This window comes from Solea senegalensis, linkage group LG4 (genome assembly GCF_019176455.1).
Source record: "Solea senegalensis isolate Sse05_10M linkage group LG4, IFAPA_SoseM_1, whole genome shotgun sequence".
NCBI lineage: Eukaryota > Metazoa > Chordata > Actinopteri > Pleuronectiformes > Soleidae > Solea > Solea senegalensis.
This window is the reverse complement of record NC_058024.1, coordinates 7,153,977-7,181,644: the sequence shown is the minus strand read 5'-3', so window position 1 is coordinate 7,181,644 and position 27,668 is coordinate 7,153,977. Positions and strand designations below refer to the sequence as shown.

The 27,668-nt window shown below is 39.9% G+C and overlaps 2 protein-coding genes across 2 annotated transcripts; both read right to left on the bottom strand.

Moving 5' to 3' along the window:
* Positions 1-3,999: 3,999 nt before the first annotated feature.
* On the bottom strand, positions 4,000-16,797 carry timeless (timeless circadian clock). Its single transcript, XM_044024112.1, has 30 exons — positions 16,662-16,797; positions 15,658-15,784; positions 15,381-15,534; positions 15,103-15,217; positions 14,909-14,971; positions 14,710-14,811; positions 14,435-14,590; positions 14,216-14,349; positions 13,470-13,557; positions 13,202-13,378; positions 12,797-13,014; positions 11,787-11,890; positions 11,471-11,640; positions 11,251-11,376; positions 10,798-10,949; positions 10,566-10,663; positions 10,216-10,336; positions 9,923-10,124; positions 9,677-9,816; positions 9,406-9,485; positions 9,186-9,309; positions 8,362-8,444; positions 8,092-8,246; positions 7,730-7,973; positions 6,414-6,482; positions 6,184-6,302; positions 5,564-5,807; positions 5,154-5,205; positions 4,987-5,057; positions 4,000-4,494 (listed from the first exon to the last, which is right to left on the bottom strand). The coding sequence occupies exons 2-30, from the start codon at positions 15,737-15,739 to the stop codon at positions 4,364-4,366; spliced, it is 3,774 nt and encodes a 1,257-aa protein (XP_043880047.1). The 5' UTR covers positions 15,740-15,784; positions 16,662-16,797; the 3' UTR covers positions 4,000-4,363.
* Positions 16,798-18,401: 1,604 nt separating this feature from the next.
* On the bottom strand, positions 18,402-23,651 carry prph (peripherin). Its single transcript, XM_044024113.1, has 9 exons — positions 22,987-23,651; positions 21,293-21,353; positions 20,850-20,945; positions 20,385-20,549; positions 20,171-20,296; positions 19,860-20,080; positions 19,539-19,588; positions 19,316-19,389; positions 18,402-19,169 (listed from the first exon to the last, which is right to left on the bottom strand). Exons 1-9 carry the CDS (start codon positions 23,613-23,615, stop codon positions 19,089-19,091), a joined length of 1,503 nt encoding a protein of 500 aa, XP_043880048.1. The 5' UTR covers positions 23,616-23,651; the 3' UTR covers positions 18,402-19,088.
* Positions 23,652-27,668: the final 4,017 nt, after the last annotated feature.

Sequence of the window (27,668 nt, the reverse complement as noted above, 5' to 3'; positions counted from 1 at the left end):
AGTGATGCACTCAGTTGGACACGGAACAACAAACAATAATTTACCTCTTTTCTTTGTCCGTGGTTGGCCGTCCTGAGAGCCAGGGATGGAGGGAACATGTCTCAACGTGTCTGCTGTGTGTGCACAAATTGTCTCCCAATATTGTACCTTATTTGAAGAAATGGTAAATGTGTGTACCCTTTACTGCTTTGGGGCATTTATGTACATTACATTACATGTCATTTAGCAGACGCTTTTATCCAAAGCGACTTACAATGGAATCAAGTACAATTAGCCAGGGGTGGAATCGAACTTGCGACCATGATGTCTTTGGTACACAAGGTAGGGTCTTAACCACTGAGCCACTCCACCCCATGTACCTTTTTAACAATCAAAAAAGGTACATAATAATTAGCCATGGAGGCTAATATTTGCCTAAATGGACTTGTAATGTAACCCTATTTCTGACAGTGAATCTCTGAAGAAAATAGATTTTGTGGGAAGACTTTCTCAAATGCTGTTTCATATCAAAATGTAAGTGTTGTGTGATGTTATCAGAATATTCATGTACAATTATTTAAGAGATACATTTGTTTTTCTCAACACAACTGATAATTCATTTTAACAGAAACACTATCTACTTAGTTTATGTTTGTATTAAAACTACAAAATCATAGTACTATACAGACATGAGCAACATATTTAAGTGTCTGTTTGAGCCCTGTAATGAGCTCCACATGGTGGGACAGTGAGCAGAATATGACTGTGAGGGTGGACAAGTTGAATTACAGGCTAAAATCATTTTGTATTCATACAGTCGCACACTGAAAAGGCCTGGGAATTTGCTGCACCAACTGGTGACACAGGACCTTGTGGACTGTGTTGGGACTTTCTGGGGGAATGAGCTACAGCTGTGCGTGCTGAGACTGCAGGAGCGCTTCATTGGGCACAACAGAGGAGGAGGAGGAGGTGGCGGCAGTGATTTGTGCACCAGAGACAGGATCTTATTTATTTATAACCTTTGTAGACACTATGGCCACAGTGCTAACAGTTCAACAACTAATCTCATGTGTTCAGTGTTCCTCACTACTATCAGGGCGTGTTTGCATATGGAGATCATTGTATGGATTAGGGTTACAGTCAGATTTGATTTGACTGAGCAGATCGTTATAGACGGCATAGATTATTACTTTGGCATGCCTTGCAGATTCCATGGTTACTTGGAATAATTTGACAATTTACTGGAACCTCATGAAAATTCATTTCCTGGAAGATTTGGCAACAGACAAGTGTTTTGGCCATTGTGTCGGGGAGTGAAATAAACTGTTGATTTAGTGCGTGGAAAATTGAACAAATCATAGTTTCTTGTTCTCCTTCTAGTGATTAACTGAAGTCATTGTTGACAAGGTCCAAACTAAGTTTTGCATATTCCTCTACTGGTAAAGAAATATACAAGTAAAGTAAAGTAAAGATGCTGTTCTCTTCTTTCCAGTGGACATTTGAAAGTTTTACTATACTAAATAAATACACACAAAAAAGACAAAACAGCATCTTGAGACTGGGAGACATTTCAAACAATGCCTACCATTCACATACATATGACTCTTGTTGCAACATGCTGTGACCTCTGAGGAAAGAAGATTTCACTGACAGTCAGTGTAATTCCAACCTGTTCATAACTGAACTGACAGGTACTTTTACCACAGAATCTACCCAGCAATTATACTTTTCTCCTTAAGTAACCTACAGCAGGAGAAACACTGACGAGTTCTTCTACAGAAGCTTGTTGAAGTAAATTCAGCCCCAGCTTCTGTGTACAGTATACAGCTCGTCACTGGGTTGGTACCCTCTAAGGTACAGATTTATACCCTTGTGGTTTGTACCTTATAGAGATGTTGTTGTTCCCCTATAGTGGGCAATTTCCTACCTTAATTTACGAGTACACAATACAATCCTTAGTAAGTCTTAAGGTTGGTCTTATATAATTTACACTTTCATAGTCAAAGTCGAAGCACTAAGCATGATGCTACTGAAGCTGAATTGAAACATAAAAAACAACTGCAGACATTGCATTTGCTGCAAACTACTAAACAACTTGTTTTTACAACTTGGAACAAGTGTGCACTTAATGTGCAATCTGCAACTACAGAATAAAACCAAATAACTGTAGATAAATATATGTAGATTTCTTTAATATATTATAATAATATGTAATATGCCATTTAGTTTGCTTACGCCTCGGGCGGGCTGTGTCAAAAAGATACAAATATACAATATGAGCATTTTATTTTATTTTATTGTATTGTCACTTTAACTGAGCTGTTGTAAATGTGTGTTTCCCCCCTTGCTTGGGAACATACATACATATAGATACACTCTTTGGGCAATGAAAAATGGACATACATGTACTTACAGGTACAGTAATTATCCTTAGGGCTTCTATTTGCCTAAATTGTACCTTGAGGTACAAAAATGGAACCTGTACTGTACCTATTTCCGACAATTTACATCTCTAAAGCAAACAGACCTTGTGGGAAGACTCTCTCAACTGCTGTTTTATATCAAATTGTTAGTGTTGTGTGATGTTATTAACTAAGAAGTTAAAGTTTTAGTGGCCATAATGTTGCTTTGAATATAAGCACGTAGTGGCTGAGGAAGACATGCCAGCCAAAACACTTGAGGGTAATTTCTGTCACTTTCTGTAGCCTTTAAATAAAACACCAGGCCTCCACTTGCATTAACAATAGCATGATTACTATTACCATACTGAGATTTTGGAAGAATGACATAATGCATCTGTTACTCACATGTGTGCAAAACAACCTCCAGGCATTTCCCTCTACAGTATAAGTGCTTGACACAAAACACATCTCACTTACTGGAAAACTAAGTTTAATTTCAAACGCAGTTAATGTGTCAAAATTGCAACTTGAACAACATTATTTGCAAAACAAAAAATCAGATCACTTTGTTTACGCCAGCCTGTAGCTTGAGAGCTTGCAGTGAGACTCTGTTTGCGTGTTCTTGCTCAAGAGTGTCAGAAACAAACCCTCTGGAAGTGTTTATGTGATGAAATCAGGCTGAAAACTTCACCCTCTGTTTTTAAAGAATCCCTCTTACTGAATGACTGTATGAGTTATAGACAGTCTTACTCTTTTAAGAACCACAAAGCACTGCTGTTTTGGAAGGTGCCCTACAAATACATTTATTGCTATCGTTACATGTACAGTGGGGGTAGAGTACATCATGCCACGCAAGTTGTACCATTTCTATTATTATATGGTTGTACAACTTGAAAATATATGAATGAACCAAATAACCTCTATTTGTACAGCACTGTTTACACTTAAACTACAAACACACTCAGTTTAGACAAGAATAGATCAAACAAAGATGGAACCACTTAATGCATTATAATGGATTATGCCATTAAAGATTACAGCATCATTTTAATATTTTTGCCCGACACTGAGCAGAGAAGATTATATACCTTTAATAGCTTAGCTTCATGTACTCGCGCACCACCATTGTACACATATGCTTAACTCACAGCAGCATCTGTAGATTGTCAGGTCGGCCTCGGGCTGTGTGGGATGGGGGCAGAGCAGATGCTGTGACAGGAAGTCACTAACGTGCTCCAGATGTGAGGACAAGAGCCCACCTCCGACACAGCTGGAAAATATGGACAACTTGCAAGCATCGACTGCACAAGTGAAGAGACCTCCATTAAAAGGCACACGTTTCTGTCTTATTATAGAAATGAAAAGTCACATATAAGATTAAGGTTTTAATCCACCCTGTACCTGTTCTCATTTACAGCAGAGGAACACTGATAAAAAGGTTTGCCCAAAAAATTTATTCAAGTCATAAACAGCATATTAAGGACTTCTAATCAGATGTACCACAATAAGTCCACTAATCAGATGTTATTCATGAAATATGTAATTCATTAAATAAGGTAATTATTTAACAACCAACTGCCCTCTAGTGTTCAAAAAGGTGCAATGCAAAAAAAACGAGTACAAAGGCAAGGCGCTTTTTTATTATTATTAATAAACAGAAAAACAGGAATTTTAGAGTGAACAGGTCCAACGACTGACAAGTAAAATATATTTTGTAAAAATGCAGTAACTTTGTAATCAAAGACAATAATTGGTTGACAAACAAAGGCCTGTTTTGAATCAGAGGAAAAGAACAAATTACAACAAGTAAGAACATTGAAAGAAATACAACTCAATTGATAACCAAACAGGTAACAAAATCATTTATGTTCCATAGCAATAGCTTTTCCACTGTCTGAAATTCAGACCCCCAAGAGAGCTGTGTCCAGCTCAGAACAAAGTGAGGGAGTATTGTGACTCACAGTTCCACTAAATGGTTCTCACTAATCCTCATCGTCCTCTTCATCAATTAAGACCATCTTGCGTCTACGTTTCACAGGAGCAGAGACGTCGCCCCCGTCTGAATCTGCATCACTGTTGGCATCCATGTCCATGGCAGCGGAGGAGTCATTCTCTGTAAAGAGAGAATTGTGTTAACACTGTGCTTCATTCATGACTTAACACCACAGAGAGTGATAACCCCAACACGGGTAAAACACTGATTACAGCCCCTCTGATAAAGATGTATATGTTTTGTCAGTTATGTGTTAATTAAGGTTAAATTAATACTGATGCTAAACCCCAACTGTTCCTGACATTCAATAAAAATAGTCATTATCTATGGTGGGTATGTTTTCATGCCTTTGGTAAAACCAGGCATGATATTGTGTTCTAATATGAGTGATGTGAAACCTTCAAAAAATACACTCCTTCCTCTCAGGAATTTACAAATTTAAATAAATCAGTGGTTCAAAATTCGATCAAAACAAAATTAGGGCTTTAATACTGAACCCAATCTGCTGTGGCACATACAGTATGTGAAGGTTTCAGTGTAAAATGTGCAATAAAATCCTAAACCAAGTTCACTTTAAAACGCATTAAAATCAAAACAGTGCGAGTAAAATACCGTTCTCCTCATCGTCGTCGTCGTCGTCATCCAACACTCTGCTTCTCTTAGTCGAGGTCTTCTCTTGGGACCTGGCGTGTACAAAAATATGTTTTAAGGAGATTTAGAAATAAAAATAGACATTTCTCAGCTGTGGATTGGCCTAAGTGATAAACAAAACACCTCACCTCTCAGCTGTGCTTTCTGTGTCCTCAGTGGGGGTGAAATCTGACACAGGGGCTAAAAAAAAACCAAAACAAAACAAACATCAAATTAATCCATGACCCACCCATTAATTAGCAAAGGGTTTTCAGAGCAAACTGCAGCTAGTACTTTACAGTGAAGGTTTTCAGTTCCAAACCAAAACAATTGAGGTTGTAGATTTATACTCTCTTTTATCCTTATAATACGTTCTTAGAAAATCAAATCAGGAACAACTTTTTCTATATCACATTCTTAGCTACCTGACTGGCCAAAGCAAGCTGTAGCAGAATTTATGCACAGCATGTAACTTAATGCTAAAATACCATGTGAGAAAGCTGCAATTAACTGGTGCAACCTGACACCACAAAACAATCGTTGTGCCATTCCCACACACCTGGACACTCATTGGAGCGGTGTTTCCTCTTGCGTGCGAACAGCAGAGCTCTCAGAGCCTGATCCCTCTGTTCACCTGAGACCACCTCATCCTCCTCATCCTCCTGCTGAGCTTTTTCAGTTGGACTCCTGGGCTCGTCTTGCTCTTCGCCACCTTTTGGTTCATCCTCACTTGGACAAAGAGCTGCAGCTGCACTCCTGAGCTGGGATTTACTCATCTTTGCTGGGATTCTCCAGAAATATTCCTGATAAACATTTATTAACACATTTCAGTCGAAATCGAATCACATTTTATTTATAGGGCATGTTAAAAAAGAACACAGTTGGCAGTGCAGCACAGCTAACATTAAAATCTACAAAGATAATAAAACATACAAAGATGTAAAAAAAACATAAAAGACAAACAAGTAAAAAAAGGCCAACATCTCACACTGTGTCAAATGCCATGGGAAAGGGACCATCACAACTAAATGCTGAACCCTAACCCTTAAACCAAGTCTTTTAACCCTCAAAAAGCCCCTTTAAGAGGTGGCAGAACATGAGGACCAGCCAAAATGTCTTAACTCCCTAAGTTTCTTTGTTCCTCACAAAGATACCATAAAAGAACACACACACACACACCTGTTCATCTGCAGGTGGACGTAGCCCCAGTTTGCGTAGCAGCCTCTGAAACCTCTTGTTGTCCATGGCATCTTCATTTGTCTCAGTCAGAGGAACCAGTGGCACAGGCTGGGACAAACCTGTGCAATGAACCACAAAGATGTTTTTACGACATGCTCACTCACAATAACTCAGACTCTGTAATGAAGTAAATACACAAATGCTGTGATAGATCATTAAGTGACACTAACCATTTTCTTTACGGTTTTCTGCTGTTTTGTTAAGAGAATTCTGCAGCCACAACAGCGGCCCACTCATGCCTGTTAAATAGAAACATTTCATTCATGTTTATACAATCCATCAACATTAAATATTTACTTCTAATTTGTAACGATACACCAAAGTCACGATTCGCGATCACGATTTTCATCCCACGGCTCGATTTGTTCGTTTGTTTGTTTTGGGGGGCTCATAGGAAAAAAAGAGAGAGCTAGAGCTTCTACATTCTGTACATCCTGTAATTCAATTGTTGTTCAAAAATAATCTCCTCCACACTGTGAGGTAACAGATGTCCAGTCTGTGGTGTGAATCTGAAATTAAATAACAAAAAATAATAACAAAACAAAGCAACATTTGTCTTTTCTAAAAGTCCATTGTGTAGATGATTTAAGCTTAGGAATCCAACTTTCTGTCTGTGCCATGAACCACAAATATGTAAACAAATGAACAACTCTTTTCTTAAGAGAACCAAATGAGTTGCATTGCAGAGTTGATTCAATCAAGATGAAAACTCTTTTTCAGAACACACCATCATGTCCACTTTGTCTGGTGAGAGGCTTGCTCTCTGCGCTGTGACACTGTCCCCAGTGTCCCCTGCAGTGGAAAAACCCTCTCACTGAGAACAGATGTGCCTGCTGGGGCTCGAGCACACTGAGCAACCCCTCATTCTTGACTGCCGCAAATGGGCACATATGCAGAAAGTGCCATGAAAACCCCGGTCTGAATTAGCAGGTAACTTAATGTGAAGTAATAATAGACTGCGGCGGTAGGCGTTTCCTCCATGCCCCACTTAAATTAATCTCAGGATGGAGCCGTTGAACGTGCATTGACATGATGGACATGTTGCCCGTCACTTTAAAACACTTTAAAAAGGTAGGGTCTTACTACCGGGAAGCCGAAATGCTCCCATACTGCTGACTTAAATAAAGTAGCAGGGTCTGTTATTTCAGTGTTATTAGCCATGTTTCCTCTACTCCTCACGTTGTTGAACTAGCGGTAGCTAAACTTTGTCTCACTCCTCATATAATTGGATATGTACAGTCGTATAGTCACACAACACACAGACGGAGGAGAGGATGAAAAACTTATCTTACGGTTTTTTTTTTAAAAAAAAGCTCATCGTGCTGTTTCTGGATTGAAAGGACAAACTCAGGGAGTTGGAGGGGGTGTGTCGCGAATCTGCCCTGTTCCAGCTGTGACACAGGCTTGTGGGTGGTTTCGATATGCATATGATTACAGACTTGTTTTTAATCTAATATCAACTGGCTATATTATTACTCCGTCTCACCTTCCTGCTGCAGAGCATTCACCATGGTGCCCACATCAGCTCTCCTCTCCCCTGTGGATACCATGCTTTGGCTCTTCCTCATGCTGCCATTTTGTGACTTTGCCCCCCTCGTCTGCTCTTCATCTTCCTCATCCTCACTCTCTTCAGACTCATCCTCCACCTCCTCATCATCGTCATCATCATCTCTGTCCACAGAATCATTTGGAGAACCTTGTGTTAGTCCTGTCAGGAACTCTTCTTCAGTCTGTTGCAGAAGACACAGTAGACAGCATGTTTTAACAATATACTTGGGGATATATTAGGTAATTGAAAAATTACTTATTGTAAAAGACCTGAATACTGTATGTTTAAAATGACTTTACCATTCCTTTTCCAGAGCTCTTCCGTTGAGCATTGCGACTTCTCTTCTTATGCAGCTCCCTTCTCTCCGACACCAGGCCCATACTGAGCAGCTTGTCCACCACTCGTGCGCGGGATCGCTTGGCGGTCAGCTTCTTCATGATGTTTCCCAGCACGTCTGTGAGAGTACAATACATTGTTAGCACCAAAGACACTCAAACCAGCTCAGTTTTCTTTATTAAGACTGAAACAAAAAGAGAAAGGTAGTGTGAACAAGCATTTTATTTTTATACCATCAGAATCTTTGTACTCCTCAAACAGCATCTGTAGTTCCATCTCTTGCTCCTCCCTCCAAAGTACAATCTGGGTACCTTTCCTTTGAAAAACGATACAAACAGTACTTTATAGGAAGCCATTCTGTGGCATAATCCTCATTACATTTTTATCAGCACTCACGGAAAGTGTTTAAATGACTCACTCATTCAATTTCCAATCCCAAGACAACCTGCACTATTTTTGTTCAATGAAACTATGGTTAGAGATAAGGCCATTAGGAAGATCATATTTGCAGGATTAACAGCTGCCAAACTCTGAACTCTTTGAACTCTGGTATAGTGTTGGTCTAGATTTGGTTATTTATTTATTTACATGTTTTATAATTTCATTTGTCTTACAGCATTTATACACATCTGTAGGATAATTAGAAGTTGTTTTTTCATGTTCAGCTTGTATTTATCCTGTATGTATCTGTATCTTTTTTTGGTTGTTTGTTTATGTGTCTTAATTTTGCAGAGCTGGGGCAATGTGTAAAAAGTTCTTTGTGTTGTGTTTCTTATTAAGATCACTTCAAGCAAATACTGTTTACATGACAGAACAAAACACAACAACAAAAAGATGCACTTGAATCCACTTTATATTAATTCTTGGACCATTTGCTGATCATGTGATTTTATATCTTATTCTTATAGTTTGTGTATATTATTTATATTATATTCTGTGTTTAATTTCATAGTTGTAAACCTGGTCTTGGCCAGGACACTCTTGCAAAGAGATTTTCAATCTCGGAGAGTTTTATTCCTTGTTCAATAAAAATAAACGAAATTCCTCGAGTACATACTTCTGTTTCTTCAGTTCCTTAGCGCTGCCCACCAGGCCCATACGCACCAGCTGTGTCACTACCTGGCGCCGAGTGCGCTCCCTGCTGCTGAGTAAAGGCAGCAAAGTCTCCACGATGTCTGGGACTAAAGCACAAGAGCAGAAAAAGCAGGTACACGGTAAGCAACTGCATCATAATTTAACACAATAAATGAAAAAAACTGAACAGAAAGAAAGTTTACCTTCAGAGTGTTGGTGCTCCTCATAGAGCTTACGCAACTCCTCCTCCTCCTCTTCAGTCCAGTTTGGCTTCTTTTCCTCTCTGGCATATTTAGACACCCAATGAGAGAGACAATATTTGAAATGGTAGAGCACTAGATTTGCTGGTTTGTAATAAATATGATAACATGAACTTTTTGAATGAAAACGCATCTTTAACCTGTAACTTGTAGGTAAACTTAATACAATGTACACTTACAATAAAAAAAATAGAAAACAAAGAAAGAGACCAACCCATCCTTGCTGTAGCCCTCTGTCATCTCACGCACAGCTCCCACATTTTTCCAGAAGAGCAGCTCAATATATGCCTTCTTGTTTTTTGTTGCCAGTGAAAAGAAACGCTTCAGCACAAACTTGGCAAAGGTCACCAGTTCCTGTGAAGGAAAGTATGAAAGGTGAGCTCTGGGTGACACCGTATCACCACATACTTGCATGACAATGACAGTTTTTTTTATTTTCTCTGCTACTATGCCACTGTACCCTGTAAGCAGCTGCAGCAGGGTCACTCAGGATTTTGTTGAAAAGGTTGAAGACTGACAGCTGGAAAAGCAGGGCGTCCATTTTGAGGTCAACTGCCAGGCGGTGCAGCATTCGTGCGATGCAGTGGTTTGTGTGGGGAGAGTTTTTCGTGTACGATTTCAGTAGGATGAGGTACGGACGCACAATATTAGGGCTGGCAAACCTGTGAAGGGAGGGACAGAGACAACATGTCCTGTGAGGAAGCTCACAGTGTGACCAGCCACAATGAGGGTTAACACAACTCTTTTGTTCACCTCTTGATGAAGTCCAGAAAGTTGAACTCCGTTTCAGAAACTTGGACAGACTCCAGCTCTTCTTCTTCTAACTCTAGATCATCATCATCTTCCTCAGCCACAGGCTCAGGTGCAGACGACCCTGAAGGTCAAAGGTAAGAAATCACTGACTAGCTAAACGAAAAAGAATAGCATCCTCTCTGGTGTGCGAAGGCCACAGTAGTTCCCAGATGTGCTTGGGAAAACGAGGTGTGAGTGGTTTGTTACAATAGTAATAAATAGTCTCACCATAAGATGCCAATAATGCATACATACCAGACCTTCAACTGTAGCCTAGAAGAGGGTCAATTTTATAATTTTTAGAAACGTACTTGGCAGGTTGGCGTGCAGGATCTGCTTGAGAAGCTCCAGTTCCTCTTCAGGTTCCACATCAGCTGCACCAAACACATCTCCCTCTGGCCACACCTCCCTGAGCACGACAAGAGAACAGAAACATATTGATATTAGACAATCTATGGAAAATCATAAGGAAATGATGAAATACTTCAAATTAGAATGGCCATTAAATAAAAGGCTAATATGACAAATATGAGTCTCAGTGACCTGGCAGCTCGCAGCAGCCCCAGTGCTTCTGGTCCCAACCGAGCCAGCAGTGCATCCTTAACCCGGACCATAGCCTCTGTCCGCTGCTCCTCCAAAGGAATTTCAGATGCGGCATCAAAAGGTACGATGCTTTCAGTTATAGACTCTGACAACTGCAAACAGAAAAATCATTTAGATTACTTAAACAACTTCTGAGAAACTCTTTCAAGTAAAACACTCTGGAGAAGTGTGATCTTGTGATCTGTCTCTAGCTTAGTCGGTAGAGCAGGGCCCTGTGGTGACCCGGGTGCGATTCCACCCACAGTCCTTTGCTGCATGTCTTTCCCCCTCTCTCTCCCACCTTTCACGCCAACAAAATCTCTTGTAAAAAAAAAAAGGTCTGTACAACAATTTAAAATCCAGACAAGGTAATAAAAGCTTTCTGGTCCCTCTGAGGTCGACTCTCAAACAGACCTGGAACCCTGAAGTCTTCAGCTCTTCCTCCACAATCTTCCAAGTCTCCTCCAAGGCTTCTGGGCTCGTATCTGCAGATGGTGGATTTTTATTACCTCGAGACTTTCTCCGCTTCACTTTCTTTTTCTGCAGAATGACCAGAGCAAGATATTAATATATTAAGCAGACACTACTTACATTTACACACACACACTAAAAAGAATCTAACAGAAGGAATTACCTGAACCATCAAGTTTCTGCGACCTGTGCAGAAACGTTCCAACATACGCAAGAAGAGATGCGTTGTCTCCACTAAGTCTTTGAGGTAAGAGTGAGGCTGGTGTGTTTCATCAAACTTCCTCAGCAGGGTCAGGAAAATCTCTCGGTATTCCATCAGGTAGAATATGTTACCTAAAAGATCACAATAATTAGATCATCGAATTGTTTGACTGGCTTGACGTTGGCTATGAAGTGCAAAACTGTACTACAACCCTGTGATCACATTTTGTAACAAAATAAAAAAAAAGGACACTTGGAAAGAGCTACAAGCAACTTACTTTTGATAACGTTGGAACTCTGACGGATGCTCTCGTCCTGTGAGCGGTCCATCTCGTTCACAGTCAGCAGCAGTTCCTGATATGCTTTTAGAGCCAAGTGCATCCTAATGAGATGAAAAATTAACCAAATTCACCAGTTAAACATTTTTAGACAATAACACAAATTTAAGGCCGTATAACATAACATTGACATCTATAGCCAAAACCTATATAAAACCGAAATAATGTTGAGTTGCAACATGCAGTCATGTTGATGGGTTTACTGAGGGCCCACAGATAAACTATTATTTTTTCAATCTTGAGTTATCAGCAGTGTTTGGCAGGCCTGAACACACATACACAAATCAAAGGGAAAAAGTGGTAAAAGTATGATGTAGTAAATAATGCCAATCATTGCATTAAGTAAATAACTTCAGGAAGATCCATTACATCATGTTATTTATTAAAACATTTGGAAACAAGTGTGACATCAAAGTAAAATCAATCATATTACTGGTTGAAGATTAGAGGGAAAAAAGAACAGGCTGGTCTGTCATCAGTGTGGATGATGCTGTGAGAGAGGAGGGGGCAGATGTCTGCTAAACTAGTGGTAAAAATATCACTGAATATAAGTGAAATGCATATAAAGGGATAAGGAAAGAACACTACACAGTGTAATCTTCTTCATGGTAAAAATTAGGTGCAAACATGAGATGTAGGTTAGTGGCTTTAACGATTCTTTTCAGATTTGAATATGGGGTTAGGGTCACAGGACGCAAACATACCAACATCACCTCAATGTGCACTAGATTTTGTATTATAATTATATTTCCTGTAATTGCAAACATGACCTTTTGGCTGCATGTGAACATTCTTGATCACACTATAAGAAATATGAAATATATAGCTTGTTTTATTGATCATTGTTTGCCTGTTTCATATGTGTTCATTTAAGGTGGATGTTTAACCACAAAGAAATCAGCTGTCAAACCTGGGGTTGTGAAATACTTGCAGGCCTGCTTTGTTCTCACCTGCGGGACCAGGATGTTGCCTCTTTACGGTCAGTAAGTATCATCTCATAGTAGTTGGTGATGTTGCGCTCAATGAAGTGAAAAGCACGGATGGACATAGTCTCAGACACCAAGTCTGCACGGAAACTGTCGCCACGATTGAAGGCCATGAAAAAGCTGAGAGCCCAGAGGTAATAGGTTTCATCGTGTTCCTGCGTTTGCTCTCGAATCAGATTTTCCTGTCGAGAACACGGGGGAGATCAAAGTCTGACACAGAGTAGATGGCAAAGAAACAGTAAATAACAAGGCATTTGAGTGTGTGTAGCATGTCAACGTATATGACCAATTAAACAAAATATCTGTTCGGCATTGGCTACAAAAAGTAAAAACAATACAACAAAGCCAGTTATGAATCAGTGGCTTTACCTTGACCAGGTACATCAGGCGGTTGTAGCAGTTCTCCAAGAAGTCTACACAAAATTCTCGTAGAAAGAGGCGCACATTTAAGGCCGAGCGCCGTTTCTCCTTACTTTCCTTGGCCTGGCGATTCCTCTTTGGTACACGTCTCACTGCTTTGCCCGTGTCATGAGTATAGTTTTTGAACTTAAAAAAACAAAACAAAAAACATAGATTATTATTAAATATGTCTCTGTTAACCTTAATAAAACTAATTTCTTCAAATTAAACTACTCACATTATTCAGATTTCTGTGATAGATAACATCTTTGTCTCCAAGTGCCTTGAGACCTTGCACAACAAAGGAGCCTCCAAAGCGAGAGTGCCTAGAAAAGAATCATTTAACAAATATAATGATTCTGGTGGTATTTCTCACACTGTATTACAATTGTGTGGAAAGAAAAAAGAAAATTAACTATGGCACATATTAGTTTGACAGCTGCAATCATCCGAGAGGAGCCTGGTTGCAGGTGACGCTTCTGACCATTTGGTTACAAAACCTGAACATGGCACCAGCCAAATTGTGACTCCGGAGGCTTAGTCAAAACTAAATGAAACACTTAGGGTAGAGGTAAATTCATATATTTTCAGTTAACCTCAGATATGAATTTCCTTCAGACTTATCAAATGTAACTTGTGTTGTGTAGGCAGAGCCTACACTTTTATTTTATATTTTTTATTTGATTATCGTCAACTATTTTGATAATCGATTATCGGTTTGAGTGTTTTTTCAATTATTAAAACAAGCTTTGTGATATTTCAGCTTCTTTAATGGAAATCGTTTCTGGTTTCTTTGCTCCAAAAACAAAGAAATCATTAAAACGGAATAATTTTGGTTTCTGGACAAAATACATTCAAGAACTTCATCATTTCCAATTTTTATAAACAGTGATTTTATGATTAAACGATTATGAAAATAAATGTTAGTTGCAGGCCTAAATCATTCATCCAGTGTGCACTATGGAGCATCGACTTGTGCGTCACCTGGTTCCTCGTTGTAATTTGCGGGAGCGTTTCTCAGCTTGCTCTCTCTGCCTAAGAGACTCCAGCTCCTGAGAGTCTCTCTGCTTCTCCTCCGTCGATCGAGCTTGACCGGCACTGACCAAGGCCTCTGGGGTCTGCAGGAAAACAAGAAAAGCTCATAAAACACAGAAAACAGCCAGCAATCTCCAAATGAGCCTTCAAAATATTATATGATCTAACCTGATCTCTGAACATGAGCGAGATTATTTCCAACACGTGCATGCTCCACTGCTGCTCATTCTGTGCTGATGCCAGAAACTTGACCAGGTCATCAAAACCACTCATGTGAATGGCCCACAGCAGCCTATCATGGATGCTGGCGTCATCATCTACTTTCTACATTGGGAGACAGAGATGGTAAAAAGAGGAATTAGAGGTAACTGAGATGAGTGATAAACCAAAGAGTTTGTCTTTAAAACAATAAAATCACATTGGTATTCGTTTTAAGTACATACCTTCTCTTCATTGGGGTCTGCAGGAACATGAAGCACATTCCTGACCAGCATCAGAATCCTCTCTATGAGCAGATTATCCTCCTCCTGCCTCTGCTCCCAGTCCTGACAGAGAAATATGTGTTCAAACAGAACTGATTTACTCCATAATTAAGTAAACAGGTCAGAAGCGGGCAAATATTTTGATCAGTAAATAACTCACCAGCTGTAGAAGGTTGTAAAGTGTTTCACTTAAAATACCAAACACCCCTTCACTGGCAAATGCCTGAGAATAATGGAGAGGATGCAAGAGAACAATTATCTCTGTACTTCAGTTTTCAGTGTTGAGTGTACCAATACAATTCAACCTTTAAAATGTTAAATACATTGTTGCATTATAATTAAAGGAGGGAATACCTCTTTATAGGCTTGTAAATGAGAGGTCACTTGCAGAAAGTGATGTCTGAATACGGGGTCGTCTGGGACTTTACCAAAGCAAAGCATAGCAGGCTGAGTGAGGTTGACCATGAGCCTGAGAAGAAACAAATATATAAGCAACATCTTATATTATTTACTTATTTTAAGTTCTTCTGATTCCACACAAAACTGCACAATAAAAACAGTTTTTTAATGTAACTTTAACATTCTTATGTTATTACAAAATAATACGATGTATTATAAAGGTATTTTCTTACCTGATAGAGGCATCAAATAAAGGTTTCTCTTGTCCATGTTGGATGATAATAGGTAGAAGATCATTCTGTACAATCTGGGCTGCTCCCAGCTGCTGACGAACATCACGAGTGTCATCTTCGTGGCGCAAATACCTGATCAAGTCTTTCACACTCTCTGTATGGCAGAGACAACAGAATGGCTAAAATGATGACAGCTCTAAAGCAAAATTTAATTTTGAACGTATTTTGTTCCAACAAAGACAAATGTTAACCAATTCACTCAGAACCACTCACTCACCAAGACAGTCTATTTCCTTGTGATAGGTGTTGCCCTCCAGATAACCAAGAGCACTGCAAGTTGCCAGAAGTTCGCAATTCATCCTGAATAAGTCTATACACCATCAGCCAGCATGAAGGTGATGGCCCTGTTTCATCAACCACACAGTGGCACACAGAAAGAGAGATGATACATAGATTCACAGTATCAGTCCTCATCAAAAAAGGATGAAGCCAATCAAGACAGCAGAAGACAAAGCTGTTTGTTTGTGAATCACAACTACACATCTTATCTTTGTTTGGTATTAATAGGACTGAAGACAACATATCATATTGTGACAGATATTGTGATGCTAGTATTTATTCATGTGGAAATACTGAAATTTAAAGTGAGTATGTGATTTTTTTCCCTGGCTATCAAAAATTATTTTAAGTGTTTTCAAGCCATTTCAGTGGAATATTAATAAAACCAGCTCTTTGTTTATTAGCTGTTCAATCCAACAGATAGGATTAGATAAAATGACTGATTTATAAGTTTTGCCATGGGAAATGTGCAGACATTCAGCAGGACAGGCAGTAAAGAATAAACCAGAACACAGAGCATGCATTATAAACACAAGGATGTATACAATGATAGAACAATGAAAAGCATTACAAATAAACAGTATATTACAGTATAAACAGCATTTTGTCAGGGATTACACGCTAACACGTAAAAAAACGCTGCACTTTTGAATTCAATGATATTCTGTTTACTGTCATGGGAAGGGAAAAAGGAAGACCTGGAATCACAGGACGTGTTGTCATTAAAACATATTAAAAACAATAATAATAATTATATTTAAGATTAAATTGCTCGTATGTGCTGCCCTTAAGTACAGAAAATATAGCAATGCCCTGTTCATGTCCTGTTATTAGCTGAAGTGTCTTGCTAATGTTATGTAGCCAGTGGTTAACAGTAACTTGCTGCTTCAGTCTAATTCACAGCAGACAGAAAAACAACACAGACGAAGAAAAAGGATTTACCGGAAGGTTCCGGTTATTTCCTGAGTCCAGCAGCTGCTGTTGCAGACACTTCGTTCCGTTTATACTCTTTAAAATAATGACTTTCAGTCGCTGTCAATTTCTCTCACAATCCAGACACATCACACAAGTCTCGCGCCAACACAACTACCGGATGTAGAATGTCGTAGTGAGTCAGAAAATACACCCTCAGTTTGGCATTTCAGGCAGCACTTTATCAGAAAGTGTATAGAAACAAGAAAAGTATTATCGCTTATATGTCTTATTTTTATGTAAAAAATACAGTTTAAAGGAGATCAAGACAATTGAAAATGTTTGAATGAACTATAGTTTGAGAACTAAGTATAATTCACCTGCAGTTTATGCTAAGGTAGCGCCTGAATGAAAGATCAGGGCTTACACGTAGGCACAGCAGTGTGGTCAAGCTACACTCGTTTCTCGTAACGCTCAATCTTAACGTCCTTCTTACAAATGCTTTTCTACTACGGCAAAAAGCCTGCGAAACAATTGATCAGGCTGATTTGTAAGGATATCTACCTCCGGTGCACGTTTTAACGCACATCTTTGTATGGGGAAAATCCTCACATTCACAGCTATAACGTTCAGAGACCTAATAACTGGATTTGAACAGCTGTATAAAGAGAGTTCTCTACATGTTCTGAACAAGACTGATAACGTTGTGTTCAGCACATTGATATTGTACTGGAAATCCGACATTTTTACAGTAAAAAAAATGCTTAAACTTATACTTTGTTAATTTTGCCCAGTTAAAGATGTGCTTTCAAGCTTGCGCTTGCTTTGGTGTTTTATTTTGAAAAGCGGATGTCGATATCCTTACAAAGCAACTTGATTAATTGGTTTGCAGGCTTATTTTCTATTTTTAACCGTAAAAGAAAAGCCTTTGTAATCGAACAACAGGTGGAGCATGAACATGAAGCTTAAAGGTGAAGATAATAAGGTAAGTGTGGTGATGACTTCAGACATGTTGAAAGTCAAATAAGTGAAAAGAAGCCACTTGAAGGTAGAGTTATGTTTTTTGAATTGCAACTAATACTGTTATATCTCATCATCCTACTTTTTACTGAGGAAAATGTTTCACCACGTAGGTCATTATACGATAAAGAAGTTCATACATTTTGTCTTGTTTTTGCAGCAAACACACAGATGTTATTGATAATATTATTGATTGCTTTGTTTAGATCAAGTAATCAGGACAGTGTAACAGTGAGCCAGTGTGTCTAGTGTGTATTTATCAGTAGTAAATATAACATCATTCATTGTATAATTACACATTCCTATTCAATTCAATTCAATAGTCATCATTTTGGCAGGTAACAGTGGGAAAAGCACAGCTGTAAAAAATTGAATTGATGGCGGCTGAGTTCCATTTAGCTTCCTCAGTTGAAGTGTGCATGCTGGCTCACAACCATCATTATTGTGATAAGTAACTCTTGTGCTTTTCTTGCTTTCCCTGCTGAAACTTGTTAAAATTACTCCTGTGCAAAAGGCATTTATAATATAATTGTCTTTAAACAGAGCAGAGCCAGTAGAATGGAAATTACAGTATCAGTCAAACTATTTGACTATAATATGGCCTGTAATGAAAAATAATAAGTGGCAGTGTGGAAGTGAGCTGCTCTGTTTTTTCATTTGTCCCCTGTCCCTTAGTTAACATCTCTTCACCAACAGGAACAACTGTTTTTACTTCATAAGTCCTAAGACGGAAAGTCAAGACAACCCAGACTTGCTCCAATTAACTTTATTAGCACGCACATATTCATTCTTCAGTCTTGCGAGTTACACACAGCATTGCAAAGCACATTCAGAGAAAGTCTTTTCAGTCAGCTGTTAATGTCAACATTTCCTGTCTGTTACATGTTAAGAAATGGTCAGTGTCTTCGCTGATTTTTCAGTTTGCACAATAATAAGAGGATAGCAAAGCTTCTAAAACAAAAGCCAACACGTGAATTTATTCTCAGTCTGTCATATAAGGTGTGCAGACCTGAGGGCAGTTTCTGAAGGCTCATTACCATGTCAAATCTACGAAACACAAACTCCTAACATCCTGTGTTTGAACTAGGTATTTTAGCCTGTAGGTAAATAAGCTGCTACAAATGTGTGGTCGTCTAAGTATTCCACCGGATTGCACTGTAAATCAAGGCCTCAGGTGGTATGTAAATAAAGTGGCTTTGCTTCGCCCTATAGATGACACGTGTGTTTAGCACTTGGCTTCAGTAGCACCAAGGGGTAACTGTCTAAAGGGATTCATTTAACATTGCACCATTACTGAGACTCTATGCTAGACAGATAAACACATAACTAGAAGGAATGAGGATTACATATAGGTTTGTCTTTTTTTTCTACTTGTTTTTTTCTGATTTTTTTAATCTATTATGACACCGATCATTGCATTTTCTCATCAGTTTCTCTCTAGTCATCCTTGTCATCTTTCTCATTTTTATCGGTGCGGGCTGAGTCCCTGTCCGTCTCCCTCCTGGATTCCTTCACCACCTGACATTAAAAAAAAAGATAGTTTAGGTGACATCAAATTTAATTTATATTAAGTAACTTTAAATTGTATGTTTTCATAAAACAAATAATACATAAAAGGAGATATATTTCCTTAATATCCTTTTATTTTGTATAAAACGTTGTACCTCTCCATCTCGAGTCTCAACTGTCTTTATCACCACAGTCCTTTTGCTCCCGCTGTCTGGAGTACGTTCGTAGTCTAGGAAAAATCAGGTCAAAGAACTGCTCAGTTCATTTCCATTCCACAAAATAGATGATTTGTGTTTCTGGTTGAATTATGTTTATCAATAATAAACATTATTCCAAGAATTTGGAAAAGTGAAAGCTTATTTTTGAAGTTAAGCTTACCTCGATCTAGGTGGTTGCTCATGCCGATGTTTAAGATGGGAACAGTAATCCTAAACAAGGATAGAAATTTTGGTTTATGTTACTTACTTAGGTTATATAAAAAACTTGCTCTACAGATATTAGTAGCTCATCAAGTCTGACAACAAAAGAAAAGTATAATGTAAATGTATCTATGACCCAACTAACATTTGAGTCAGCAGTTCAAACTGGACAATTAGACGGATCAAACACACAAAGTGATATTTTATCACAACTTTACTTTACTTTAATGAGCAAATTTCTGTGATAAAATTGGACCTGAAAAAAAATATTCTCCCTCACCTGCTCTCCTCCCCCTCCAGCAGCTTACGGTAAGTAGCAATCTCAATGTCCAGAGCCATTTTAACATTGAGGAGGTCCTGGTACTCCCGGAGGTGGCGAGCCATCTCCTCCTTCAGGTGGCGGATCTCATCCTCCAGTCTACCAACACTGTCCTGGTAGTTGATGATCTCATTGCCAAACTGGTCCTCCATTTCACGCATCTGCCTCAGCAGAGCTTCATTCTGAAAAGCACATATCCACTCAGTACCAAATGTGAAGTAGTTTTTAATACTGCACCACAAATGAATATATAAAGTGTACTTTTGCCTCACCGTGTTTTTCAGTGCATCAACTTCACAGTTGAGAGACTGTATCTGCCTCCTGGACTCATTGCTCTCCTGCTTGGCCTGCCTCAGGGCATCAGTGTTGCGCTTTGCAGACTCAGTCAAATCAACAAACTGTAAAAACAAAACATGGAGCACACGAGCATGAATGTGTGTTTGAGAGTTTCTGTGAGATTATCTGTCCCTTTGTCTATCTGCCCACCTTGGACTTGTACCAGTCTTCAGATTCCTGCATGTTCTTTAAGGCAATGGTCTCATACTGAGCCCTGATGTCCCTCAGAGCACCAGTTAGATCAGGCCTGGAGGTGCTGTCCACCTCCATCTTCAGCTGGTGGGTCTGGACACTCACTTGCACATCTTGGATTTCCTAGGAGAAAATTAAGCAAAATATTGTCAGTTAATGAATTAAGTGAAGTGTATATGCTGAGGAAGCTCTTATTTATAAATGTCATGCATTTCAGGCTAAAATCAAACATTAACACAACATATTTGAACTATTTCTACCAAAACAGCCAATCACTGGGATTATCATCTCTATGTCATCACTGTCGGAGAGTGAGTCGCTTCGGATACCATTTCTTAATGACATTGAAAACTACTCTTGAAATAAAAGTAACTCTCTAATTTTCTAATGACAGTGAACTGTAGTGGAGCAAGTGTAGCTTACTTCATCATGGAGTTTCTTAAGGAACTCAATCTCATCCATCAGAGACTCAATCTTTCTTTCCAGCTCCAGACGGGACAGTGTGGCATCATCCACATCCTAGTTTTTCATATAAGAAACATCCGTTACAAAAATAGCAACATGATTTTTATTCATTGTTTGATTACTGATAAATTCCATTATACGTTGGTTTCAGTCACGTTTGTTTGAGTTAAAATGTGGAGAAAAATCTCTTAGAAAGAAATTACGCTATATGTTGAGAATTTAAAAAAGTAAGACATAGACAGCTAACAACAACTACAATACATTTTAATTGTTTTCGATCGTTGTTCTATCACATTACTGTGACTCTATAATTCAAGTGTTGAAGATAGAACACAGTTGTTAATTTTGACCTGTTACCTGTGCCTGAGGACACTGTAATCACCAGGGAAGTGAGTGTTTACCTTTCGGAATGCAACCAGGTTATTCTCAGCATCTGCCCTCTTCTGGGCCTCTTCATCCAACCTTGGCAACGAGAGTGAGACAGAATAGTTCAGACATTGGATGAGTAGATCACCCTTCCTGTCTAAGGTTGCACCAGGGCATCAGCTGGCAAAAAGCTTTTCTGGATCAATTAGTTAATGCAATGTCCTGTAAAAAAGGTTTTGGTTGTGTACCCAGTGGGATCACCAGCTGCGCCTCTCAACTAATGTGGTTTGCCCACAGGTCAATAAGGTCATCCACACTCATTCAATAAGGTTATGTACACACACTTCCCCCCACTTTTTGAAGATTTAAATTGCTCTCGTTATATTGATCACTATTAGTGATAGTGGTAGTTATAAGAACTATGCAATTTTTTATAAACTTTCAGAAGCAGAAATGCTAATTCACGCTCCAGAAAAAAGCAGCAAAGAAATAAAAAAAACGTCAGCCTGTCATGAAAGGGAGGTGTAGATACACTGCGATGAATTAACATCCCATCCAGGCCTGGGTGAGTAGAAATACTCTGGAAACTGGAGATAAGCACTGACCAGATTCTCCTACATGTATGACTTGTCAATACAAAAGAATACTTGTGGTCCTGCATGACTTATCTAAGTGTTTACGCAAACTCAGTGAGAGTTCTTGATTTTCCGCGTATATCACAGTATAGGTGAGTTTGTTGATTTCCTGCTAACTTTATTTTATGGGATGGACCTCATGTGTGGTCAATGTCTGGATGTACAGCTGCATCTGTCAGACAGAGGGCATTCTTGGACCAAACATGAAGTAGATTAGTGAGGAAAGCACCACATAGTGGGACCTGCTCCCTCATCTTTAATTCATGTGATGTTACTCGGGGCCCTTTTGTCCTAATGGGGTCCCTGGCACCATCCCATCAGCACAGAGGGACACTCAAAACACCTAATGGAGTCATTGAGTCACATTGATTTTTCCTGATGCTGCTCTCGCCACGCCTGATATCCAACCTCTCCTCCTCCTCCCCTCCACACTCCTCAGACAGCCCCACCCTTTGTCTGGTCCATCCATCCTGTTACACTCTGATCTCTTCTCCCTTTGTGCATATGTGATTATGCACATTTTTAAGTCAATACATTCATTTAAAAAAGAAAGAAAAAAAGTCATTATTTATCTTCATGATCTAGTTTGATAGTAAATAGTGTTTTTAACTTTCCTGCATGAGAACATGTCACACCAAACACTCCGTTTATGTTAATTTCAGCGCATAAAAAATAGAATGCGTAACATACACATATACATGACATTATGCATTGATGCATGCGATGCAGTGCAGTGTCCTGTATCACGCAGTTGCTCTATTGTCCACTCTGCTCACATGCCACGCCCTACTCAACCATCATATCTGTGTCCAGTGGAAAGGTGCCTAGGGAATCTCTACCTCTTCTGTGCTTGTGTCAGTGATGACTGTGATGGAGATATTAGCTCTGAAAAACCTACTGGACAATTTGGAGGAAATAAAAACCATGATTTTGAAGAGTTGGACAGGTCATAACTTTCTCTATTCCTACTGACCTTCAGCCATCTGAAATGATCATTTATAAGCATTTCTCTATTTTCTCAATGTCAGAAGCTCCAATCATGATCTTCTACGCTACTACACTATTCTTTCTCATCTCTTCATGCTGGTACCAACCTCTGCTTGAGCAGAGCCAGGTCTTCAGCAAGGTTGTCCCTCTCCATCTGGTACTGGTCCCTCTCCTTGCCGACAGCGTCCATCTGGCGCCGTAGCTCCCTCAGCTCCTCCTGGAACATCTCAGAGGCTCGGTTGGGCTGGCCATGCTGATGCTGGCCCTTGAACTGGTTTAGTTCCTGCTGCAGTGCACCGTTCTGCTGCTCCAGGTAGCGCACCTTCTCGATGAAGCTGGCAAAGCGGTCGTTGAGCTCCTGCAGCTCGGCCTTCTCGTTGCTGCGGGTGGTGAGGAACTCCTGGTTGACGGCTTCAGCCAGGGTGAAGTCCACCTTGTCGTAGCTGAGACGAGGGGGCTGAGCAGTGGGGCGAGAACGCTGTTGGTGGTAGGTGGTGGTACGAGATGCCACATTAGGTGATGCTGACCGCATGTACCGCCCCCCAGATTGGGGCATTCGGGACGACACAGAAGAGTAGGAGGACATGGGGATGGGGTGAGGGCTTCCAAAAGTGCGCCTGTAGGAAGTGGAGGTATGCATTGAAGAGTGGCTCATGGTTAGTCTCGTTCTGTTCTCTGTCGCCGTAGAAAGGTGGAGAGCTGTAGGCTTGGTGATGCTCGTGAAGCAACAGGACATTAGACTGAAGACTGCCAGGGGTTTTTATGCACTCTCACTGGCTATCCCATCATCCCCCATCGCCTCCCACTCCCTCACTTCTCCTCACCCCACCCACATGAACTCTTCCTCTCTCAGTCACACATCAGCATACAAGCTTTGGCCACTCCCTACCATTCAGGGAGCGATTCTGCGTCTCTGTGTGCCTTCACCGGTGCTCTGTCTTCCTGTCTGTCTTGACAGCTCCACCCTTTTAACCAGAGCATTTGGCAGGAGGCCAGACTGGCTTCTACATTACTGCTTTGATAACTAAAGATGTCTCCCTGCGTCGCCTCACTGATTTACACCCTCATTAATGCTTTTCTCTGTGGCTCATTCATCCATGTTTGATTGTTATTTCTCCAGTGCGATTCCTGTACACTATAAACAAGTTTACTTGCTCTCACTTGTACTTTTATTGTTTTTAACTTCACTATCAAATAAGTGAGGTAAGCTACCTGGTTTCCAATAGGAAAATGTGAAATTGTACTCTAAATTGAATCACACAGACACATTGATTTGATTTGGATTTTTTCTCTTCCATTTGTCTCCCTCCCTCTCTCCTCTCTGTCTCTCTCTCTCTCCTTTTACTGTAATGGAATACTTTATTGATATTCTGGGCGTCTAGGACAGAGCCATGACTCTGCAGTTATTCTATCCTTTTCAAATGCAGTGCATCCAGTCATCAGTGTAAGAGTACGAGTTGTTGAATAACGCTGGTTATTTTCGCCAACTAAATAATCGTTTTTTAGTGCAGAAAGTGGACCAGCGCAGTCATGTAGACTGAATCAGAACTCAAATATCAATGAGGTCACAGAATAGTGACTGTTACACAGCAGGTCCATGAACTCGGTGACATGCCCAGCACCGCGCTTGAGGAAGCCATTATCAACGTGTTTACTGCTTTGAGTTAAATGTGACTTTGAAAGCAATCATTTAATTGGCTGATGCTGTCAAGGTTGCTGGCAACAGTGCAGACAGGAGGGGCTGAAGAAATGAGATGTGGTGAAGATGTGGTGAGTTTACTTATGGCACTAATGGAAAGGACTAATCTTACAGACAGAAAGGTGGAGGATCAAATAGGTGGGTAGACATGCAACAGGTGGCTAAACTCAGGGATCAGGTACATAAAGAGACAAACTGGCCAGATGGTCAAATTGTCTTAATTTAGATATTCCAGTGGTAATATTTCTATGCTGTGTTTGAATATTGAACACTGCCTACTGCTTTTCACACTTGTCTTACAAAGGGATTGTCTTATTGTCATTGTGTGTGCTCAATGTGGAAATAACACCATCATTAGAGAGTGAGAGAGTATGTGTGTGTGTACATATATACATGCATACATGTGAACTTGTATTTCTTACCTCTTTAGGATATTTTCTGGCATAAACACTGTGATATATGTGTGTCTGCATGTCAAGTGTAGCCTTGTTTGCATTATGCATGTCATGTGTAAACTACATTGGTGTGTGTGTGTTCATGTGAGTGATGTGTGGCATCAAATCAGATTGTATTTGTATTTTGCCAAATCGCAACACATTATTTCAACGTCCCACTATCATTTGAGAAAGGAAAAACCCAACAGTTCACTTAATGAGCAGGTCTGTGAGGAGTTCAGTTGCTGGTCATTGGAGACGGGCAGACAGAGTATGATTGATAAGGGCTTTTGGCCCTCTGTAAGACAGGGTTGGTTGGACAGTATCCTCTCCCTCTCCCTCTCTCTCTCTGTATGTGTGTGTGTAGAGTAATTTTATTTAAGGTCGAGAGACAGGCCAACAGATTAGTTGACGTCATTCTGAGCATGCTCACTGTAAACTGGGTGTGGCTCCTCCTTTTAATTTCAAGTGAAGCTTGTGATTTTTCATCTGGTGCATTTTCTTATATACAGTTTAACACATAACCTGTGCACCTGTTACACACTGTAGTACAAATGTAATAATCTTTTTTTTACAGTCTAACGTTCATCAACACTCACTGCCACACATAGTTTTCTCTCCCTCGAGGTCTGCATGGCTAGTTCTGGCTCTCTCTGGTGTAATAAATGGCTCATGTTAGTCTTTGCTGTGTAATCAAATCAACCTGCTTCATGCTCAGTAACTCTCCCTTCTCTCATCCTCCTCTCTCCCCCCTTTTCTTACACCCTGCCTCACCCTCTCTCCGGCCACATCTCCATCCATCCATCTTCTTCTGCTCATCTTGTTCAGGGTTGCAGGGGGGAGGTGAAGCCAATACCAGCTGACATAGGGGGAAGGCAGTGTTACATACAGGGCGGTTGCCAGTTAGACCACATCTCACTTTGTGTTATTTTTCCACATCCTGCTGCAAGCTGCCCATAAAGCCCCTGTCACGGTTTTATATCTGCACTCCCATTAGCAGCATTTATGTCGGGCAAAACACAGGCAAGTGCAAGAATATACGACTCAGTGATTTTCGACTGGGCTGCTGAACAAGTAATACTAACCCCCAGTCAGATGTTACCATTAGCAACTGATCCTCCTGGTGCTTAGGGAATTCCTGTAGGGACCATGAAATCAATCGAGCATCTTTGACAGTGTCAGGCAGCGATATCTGTTACCATTTCCACAAACTGTGCTCACAGTATGTGTCTCATGTTTTAGTCAAAATGGGGATTTACTGTATAGCTCTGATGCAGTCTATGGGGAAAATAGGGTGTGAGCATGTGGGATTTTAATTAAATTGTATGCAAGATAATGAAGTAGAATGCTTGAATTTCCTTTGCTGTATGACGTCCCGAGTGTTGGGTGTGGTCATGAGTAGGATTGTGACTCTTTATTGTACATTAGAACATTGATCCTTTAATTTATCCAAGATAACGATACATTGCTCGTAGGTTTATGCAAATTTGTCATAATGAGGAGATCTCACTTTTACACATAATAACCAGACCTTTTTTGTTATTATTACATATTTTATAGTTAAAGAGTAATATCAAAATATATTTTTTGCATCAACATTGCATCATTTGACCAAATTAACACATCTAACACATCTAAAACAGGACATTTGAGAATATCATCATGTCCAGGTTTGGTGAAAATAAACTTGACTGGATGTGATGTCAGGAATCCATTGCGGTAAAAAGAGTATAATGCATTGTAGATGCCGAGCATGAACATCCTTTATAACATCCAGTCACTCACTACTTTGTGGAGGAGAGATGAAGGAAACTGAATCCATCACCTTCAGGTCTGTTGCCAGGGAGTGGTGAGCAATAAAATTAATCAGAGCTGTGCAGCTTCTTGGTGTCAAATGACTCATCTGAAAAAGGGCTGGTGATTTGGCAAATTAAAAACTCAGCCCTCTCTAACCCTCAGCTGGTGTTCGATGACAGGTAAGCCAGTGATGCTGTGACCTATAAAAAAAAAGGTGCAGGGTTGGGGAGAATTGAAGAGGCCTGTCAGAGACGAGATAGTGATCATCCTCCTTCCAGCAGAGCTGTTGTGTTCCATCTTGGCTGCAGAACGCGTCCGGAGTGATCGGAGATGACTGAAATGCACTTTGCTCATGTGAGCAGGAACCGAGTCGAGGGTGATTCATGTCTGTGTTTAGTAATTACTGCAATGGAGCATAGCACTGTAGAAGGATATTCATAACATGGAATATTTATGCACTGTATGTAAGTTAAAAGACTGAGTTAGAGCTAAGAGAGAGTTAGAGACCCTCTGGCACAAAGGTTTGATGTGGCCTGGTACAAATAGTATACACAGTAGTAGAGAAGTAAAGAGATCACACTTCTTTGTGTGTTGATATTGAGCTCTTGTTTACAGCTGGTCTGGCAAATGCATTTGAGAAGTGCAGGAAACCCCAGACCCTTTATATAAATATGTTCTAATTGTTTTGTATGTAATGTTCATGAGACAAGCCCTGCTGCTGGTTTATTTTATTTTATTTGTGCCAACCAATATAAAACAACACCAAACCATTTTGACACATGGAGCTTTTACTTTGTCACCCATTTGCTTAATTAACTCCTCGGATATAGTGGATCAAGAAAAACTGATGTGCTTCCAC